General features: G+C 28.7%; 1 protein-coding gene and 1 long non-coding RNA gene across 2 annotated transcripts; one reads left to right on the plus strand and one right to left on the minus strand.

Annotated features, from left to right (window-relative positions):
* Positions 1–801: 801 nt before the first annotated feature.
* Positions 802–1262, minus strand: LOC131802739 (uncharacterized). The gene is made up of 2 exons (XR_009342354.1): positions 1051–1262; positions 802–973 (listed from the first exon to the last, which is right to left on the minus strand). It is a non-coding gene; the product is annotated as an uncharacterized LOC131802739 (long non-coding RNA).
* A 4630-nt stretch (positions 1263–5892) lies between these two features.
* LOC101888673 (uncharacterized) lies at positions 5893–6192 on the plus strand. Its single transcript, XM_005189815.2, has one exon. The coding sequence runs from the start codon at positions 5893–5895 to the stop codon at positions 6190–6192; it is 300 nt and encodes a 99-aa protein (XP_005189872.2).
* Positions 6193–7051: the final 859 nt, after the last annotated feature.

A 7051-nucleotide genomic window follows, 5' to 3' on the forward strand; every position in this document is an offset into this window, starting at 1 on the left:
AAGCAAATCCCTTGCATATATAAATCATGTTTTTTTTTTAAATATTTTTGAAAGGTCTCTTAGAAAAAAAAAATCGAGGAATTTTAAGGAATGTATTTTTTAATAAATTGTTTCCAGATCAAAATCGCAATTTTTAATTTTTTCCTGTCCCAAGTTATTCACAGGGGACCTCGATGTAAAAATATTGGATTTTTATTTATTTTTTTTTTAATTTCAACAACAAAAATTAATTCTTTAAACATGATTTATTTCTAGAGGCCGACAAGCCTGAATTTTTTTAAATAAATTTCCAGAAACCGAAAAAAAATATTTTTTTGAGGAAAATTTTTTTAAGGACTAACTTTCACTAGAATCCCTTCTTTTTTAAGAACCCATCAAAAACATGGATTTTTTTCAAAGTCCAAGAAAAGGTGGTAATAAGTCCTTTCCCAAGTCCTTCTATTTAAATAAATGGTATGTCTAAGTCTAAGCAAACAAATTGATATTTTTAAATTATTTTCCAATTCTTCCTCATTCTAAAGGAAAGAAATGAAAAAAAGAAATGAAAATTTTTAAAAAGAAAATATTTTTCATTTCATATTTTCATAGAAGAAAAATCCAGCCCCAGAGGCCTAAGATTTTGGAATGAAATGAAAACATTATTTTAAGAAACAACAGAAAATTTTAAATATTTTTTTGAGGATTCATATCCTTAGAATTCAATCTCCTGCGGCTGCATTCTTATATGTTTGTCGTGTAGTTTTAAATATCAAGCCCTTCAATCTCTCATCCCTTTATTTAAAAAAAAAAACACAAGTGAGCTTAAGCATTTTTAAATTTTTTTATTGAACAAATATTATAACAATTTTAAATGGCATTGTCCTCCAAGTAGCTAGAGTTAAGGCAATTTACTTGCCACCACCTCCGCCGCCTCCGCCACCACCACCGCCAGGCAATGGTTTTGGTTCAGGATGAGGATTTGGATTGGGATTGGCTAGAAAAAAAAAATTAAATTTCAAATTAAAATCTTCAATTGAAACCAATTTCAGAACCAATTTCTTCTCAACTCACCCATGACCAAGGACAACAAGGCCAAAACAACTGCAAATATGCCGTAGAAATTCATTTTGTTAAATGATGCTCACTATCAGCGAGGGTCAGAGTATTTATATGAAATTGAAATTAATATTGAAATGACAACGATACTGCAACTGCAAGTTTTCGGAGCGAATAAGAAAATAATAGTTAACCTAGCTCACGTGTCAGGGGGTATTGGATTTCCCCATTTTATTTTGTGAAAAACATGAGTGGCAGCAAGTTTTTATGTCGCAGTACATTAAAAATGGAAATAATTCCATAATTGGTAAGAATCGTGTCATGTTATGATTTAATTGAAAATAGAAACGTGATAATAGGTTCAATGCATTTTTCTGAAAAAAAAAAAATAACTGAAGACGGTCTTCTAATGAAGATCTTCAAAAAGAGATCTTCAAAAAAAAAAAAACATTTTTGTTTGAAAATCCACGTCCTGATGGTCCTTAAAAATATTCTTTGAGAAATCCACGTCCTGATTATCCTTAAAAATATTTTTCCTTAAAAAAATCTTTTACAAATCCAGGTCCTTAAAAATATTCTTTGAGAAATCCAAGTCCTGATCCTTAAAAATATTTTTCCCTTAAAAAAATATTTAACAAATCCAGGTCCTTAAAAATATTCTTTGAGAGATCCACGTCCTGATGATCCTTAAAAATATTTTTCCTTAAAAAAATTCTTTAAGAAATCCAGGTCCTTAAAAATATTCTTTGAGAAATCCAAGTCCTGAAAGAAATCCTCAAAATATTTTTCCTTAAAATTTTTTTTTTTAAGAAATCCAGTTCCTTAAAAGATTCTTTAAGAAATCCACGTCCTGATGATCCTAAAAAAATATTCTTTAAGAAATCCACGTCCTGATGATCCTAAAAAAATATTCTTTAAGAAATCCACGTCCTGATGGTCCTTAAAAAAATATTATTTAAGAAATCCATGTCCTGATGGTCCTTAAAAATATTCTTTAAGAAATCCACGTCCTGGTGGTCCTTAAAAAAATATTCTTTAAGAAATCCACGTCCTAATAGTCCTTAAAAAATATTCTTTTAGTCCTCAAAAATATTCTTTGAGAAATCCACGTCCTGATGATCCTTAAAAATATTTTTCCTTAAAAGATTCTTTAAGAAATCCAGGTCCTTAAAAATATTCTTTGACAAATCCACGTCCTGATGATCCTTAAAAAAAAATTCCTTAAAAAATTATTTAAGAAATCCAGTTCCTTAAAAATATTCTTTGAGAAATCCAAGTTCTGATCCTTAAAAATATTTTTCCCTTAAAAAAATGTTTAACAAATCCAGGTCCTTAAAAATATTCTTTGAGAAATCCACGTCCTAATGATCCTTAAAAATATTTTTCCTTAAAAAAATCTTTTAAAAATCCAGGTAATTAAAAATATTCTTTGAGAAATCCAAGTCCTGATGATCCTTAAAAATATTTTTCCTTAAAAAAATCTTTAAGAAATCCAGGTCCTTAAAAATATTCTTTAAGAAATTCAGGTCCTGATGATCCTTAAAAATATTCTTTAAGAAATCCAGTTACTGATGGTCCTTAAAAATATTCTTTAAGAAATCCAACTCCCAATGGTCCTTCCTTAAGAAATCCAACCCCCTAAATAATTCTTTAAGAAATCCATGTCCTGATGGTCCTTAAAAATATTCTTTAAGAAATCCACTTCCTGATGATCCTTAAAAATATTTTTTAGGAAATCTACGTCCTGATGGCCCTTAAAAATATTCTATAAGGAGCCCATGTCCCTATAGCCATGAAAAAGATTATTTAAGAAATCCATGTCCTGATGGCCCTTAAAAAGAAATCCAAGCCCTGAAAAATATTCTTTAAGAAGCCCACGTCCACGATGGTCCTTAAAAATACTCTATAAAAAGCCCAATCTCAGGACGATGTTCCTAAAAATATTCGTTAAAAAATCCACTTTTTTTTAAATATTCCGAAAAAATGTTTTGTCCTCGGAAAATTATGCCTAAGTTTTTATTGATCCTTGGAAAACTGTTGTTAAAAAATCCATGTCAATTGGTCCTGGAAAAACTTATTAAAAAAACAAAGTTTGTTGGTCCTGGGAAATATTTTTGGACCTTTGAAAAAAATAAAAAATCACGTTTTTTGGTCCTTGTAAAAAATATTTAAAAAAAATCACGTTTTTAGTATTTAGAAAATAAAATAAAAAAAAATAATAAATTATATTTTTCAAGGAGCAAATAACTTGGAAAATTTTCCAGGAGCCAATAAAATGGGAAAGTTCTCAAAATATACAAGTTTTTTGGTCCTTGAAAAAAATATTTTTTAAAAAATCCACGTTATTTGGTCCTTGGAAAAAATATTTTTTAAAAAATCCACGTTTTTTGGTCCTTGGAAAAAATATTTTTTAAAAAATCCACGTTTTTTGATCCTTGGAAGAAATATTTTTTAAAAAATCCACGTTATTTGGTCCTTGGAAAAAATATTTTTTAAAAAATCCACGTAATTTGGTCCTTGGAAAAAATATTTTTTAAAAAATCCACGTAATTTGGTCATTGGAAAAAATTATTTTTTTAAAAATCTACGTTATTTGGTCCTTGGAAAAAATATTTTTTAAAAAATCAACGTTTTTTGGTCCTTGGAAAAAATATTTTTAAAAAATCAGCTTTTTTGGTCCTTGGAAAAATATTTTTAGAAAATGCACGATTTTTGGTCCTTGGAAAAATATTAAAAAAACCAAAGTTTTTTGGTCCATGGAAAGAAATAATTTTAAAAAGTCTCAGTTTTTTGGTCCTTAGAAAAAACAAACAAAAAAAATGACACGTTCTTTGGTCCTTAGAAAAAAATATTTTTAAAAAATCAAATTTTCGGCTCTTGAAAAAAAATATTGTTTAAGAATTCATGTTTTTGGTTCACGGAAATAAGTATTTTTTAAAACCCCATTTTTCGGTATTTGTAAAAATATTGGAAAAAATATGTTTGAAAAATCCACATCTTGCGGTCCTTGGAAAAAATTATTATTTAAAAAATCCACGTTTTCTTGTCCTTTGAAAAATTTTTTTTAAAGAATCTAAATTTGTTTTTCTTTGGAAAAATATGTAAAAAAAGAACCACACTTTTTGGTCCTTGGAAAAAATATTAAAAAAAAACACTTTTTTTTGATCCTTGGAAAAAGTATTTTTAAAAAAGTCCACTTTTTCTGATCTTTGGATAAAATATTTTTAAAATATACATGATTTTTGGTCTTTGGAAAATATATTTTCAAGAGATCTAAGTTTTTTAGTTAAAAAAAAAAAAATATTTGTAAAATTTCAACTTTTTTTGGTCTTTGGAAAAATATTTAAAAAAAAACAGAAAAACATTTTTTTAATTCTTCGAAAAATATTTTTTTTAAAAATTCATGTTATTAGGTCCATGGAAAAAATATTTAAAAAAATTAAAGTTGTTTGGTCCGTGAAAAAGTATTTTTAAAAACGTCGACGATTGTTGGTTCTTAAAAATCCACCTTTTCGGTTCCTGGGGAAAATATTTTTGAAGAATCCACGACTTTTGATCCTTGGAGATGATATTCTAAAAAATTTAGGGTTTTTGGTCCTTTATTATTTCCAAGGACAAAAACTTGGATATTTTTCCAAGGACCAAAGAAACTTAAATTTTTTTCAAATATTTTATTGAAGGACTGGGAAACGTGGATTTCTTGAAAGGTATTTTCTTTGGGAAAGGTATTTTTAAAAAATCCACGTTGTTTGGTCCTTGAAAAAAATCCAAGTTTCTTGGGCCTTGGAAAAAAACATTTTAAAAAAGTTTACGTTTTTGGTCCTAAGAAACAAGTGAGGACCAAAAAAATGAAAAAATATTTTCAAAAATCCATAGTTTTTGGTGCTTGGAAAAAAAATATTTAAAAAAAATAATGTTTTTCGATCCATGGAAAAAAGTTCCTTTAAAATCACGCACTGAGGGCATTAGAAAAAAATATTAAAAAAAAAACGTTTTTTGGTTTTTGAAAAAAAGTATTTTGTAAAGTATATTTTTTGGGACCTTAGAAAAAAATAATAAAAAAACTACAAGTATTTTGGTCCTTGAAAAAATATTCATTAAAAAATAAACACTTCTTTTGGTCCTTGAAAAAAAAAATTAAATGATCCACGTTTCTGGTGATCCTTGAAAAAATATTCTTTTGAAAACCAAATTGCTGCCGGTTCTGAAAAATATATTAATAAAAAAATCTGTTGGTTGCTGAAAAAAGTCCTTTAAATTATCCACGTTTCTGTAGGTCCTAGAAGAAATATTATTTAAGTGATTCACTTTTATGACGGCGCCTGAAAAATAGTCTTTATAAAAATCCACACATATTGTTGTCCTTTGTAAAAAAATTATTCATTTGGTCCTTGAAAAAAATTATTTAAAAAAATCCTCCTTTTATTGATCCTTAAAAAATTATCCTTAGAAGAATTCGAAAATTTTTTTTGGCCGTGGAAAAATATTTCTTTAAAGTTTCACATGTTTTCTCGATGAAGAAGCTCATACGTAAAACGTCCAGCAATTGCCCTCTGGGTAAATCCCCCATCATGAAATGCTTACAATCAATAACGCCCGCTGTCCAGTTCATGCCACATAAATTCTAGAATTGTAATTAAACACATGTTTGTTTTAGCAGCAACGGCAGCAGCTTGTTCGCTTACCATTGCAACAAAAAACTTTCCCTCCCCAGGTTATCAGTGAAATACCTTCGAGTTGTGGAGAAAAAAAAAACAACTGCAAACAAAACAACTATTATTTGCGCAGTAGTATAAAAGACCCTTTTGAATGACGGCTGGAAAGCGGTTTGACAGTTCCAATTGAGCTCTGATAATAATGAGAACATTGTTTGTGATCGCTTTGCTGTTTCTCAGCAGTTGTTTGTATTTGTGTGATGCCCAGTATGGGGGTGGAGGTGGCAGCCGTGTGGGAGGTGGAGGCGGTGGTGGACGCCTAGGAGGTGGCGGCGGAGGTCCCATTGGCGGAGGTGGTGGCGGTCCTTATGGTGGAGGTGGTGGCGGTCCCTATGGCGGAGGTGGTGGCGGTCCTTATGGCGGAGGTGGTGGCGGACCCTATGGTGGTGGCGGCGGCGGACGTTTTGGTGGAGGAGGTGGCGGTGGAGGTTATGGCCGTTAATAATATGTAATTTTTTTGTGAAACAATAAAGTTGAGAAAGATTAAAACATTTGAAATTTATTTAAAAAAAAATCGCTTCCAACAGGAATGTGAGGTTAGAGGACTATCAGTAAAAAAGAACAAACGTGAACATTCTTCAAGGATATTTCTTGAAATTAACAACAAACGCTTATATTTAAAAAAAATGTATCTAACAACAGACGTGTATTAAATATTTTTTCCAAGTTTTAATAGATGTGGATTGAAAAAAAATATTTTTCAAGTTAAGGTGCTTTAAAAAAAAATATTTTTTTCCAAAGTCTTGAATATATAAAAAAATAATTTTTTTAAATTACAACAGAAGTGATTTTTTTTAAATATTTGTTTAAATTAAATTCTTTCCCATATCCAATGGACGTGGAATTTAAAAAAAAATCCAGGTTGTCAAGCGACGAAGATTAAAAAGAAAGATTTAAAAGACTTCGACTTAAAAAAAAATATTTTTCCAACTTACAAAAACGTGGATATTTTAAACAAATATTTTTTTCCATGAAATGAATGAAGTCTCAATAAAATATCCAATAATCCATGTTCAAGAGACGTGGATTTATAAAAAAAATATTTTTCCATGTTTTAATAGGAGTGTTTTTTTAAATATTTTTTCGACGTAGATTCTCCAAAAAAAAAAATATTTTTTAAGATATCAATAGATATGGATTTTTTAAAAAATATTTTTTAAGTTATCAACAGACGTGAATTTTTTTAAAAAATAATTTTTATAAAGTTCCATTAGACGTGGAATTAAAAAATAATTTTTATAAAGTTATCAAGCGACGAGGATTTTTTAAAAAATATTTTTTCAAAGTAACAACAGACGTGG

Source organism: Musca domestica, unplaced genomic scaffold (genome assembly GCF_030504385.1).
Source record: "Musca domestica strain aabys unplaced genomic scaffold, Musca_domestica.polishedcontigs.V.1.1 236, whole genome shotgun sequence".
NCBI lineage: Eukaryota > Metazoa > Arthropoda > Insecta > Diptera > Muscidae > Musca > Musca domestica.

Bases quoted from the DNA above. Each gene is read 5' to 3' on its own strand.
- LOC101888673 (XM_005189815.2), top strand. From the start codon at position 5,893: ATGAGAACATTGTTTGTGATCGCTTTGCTGTTTCTCAGCAGTTGTTTG.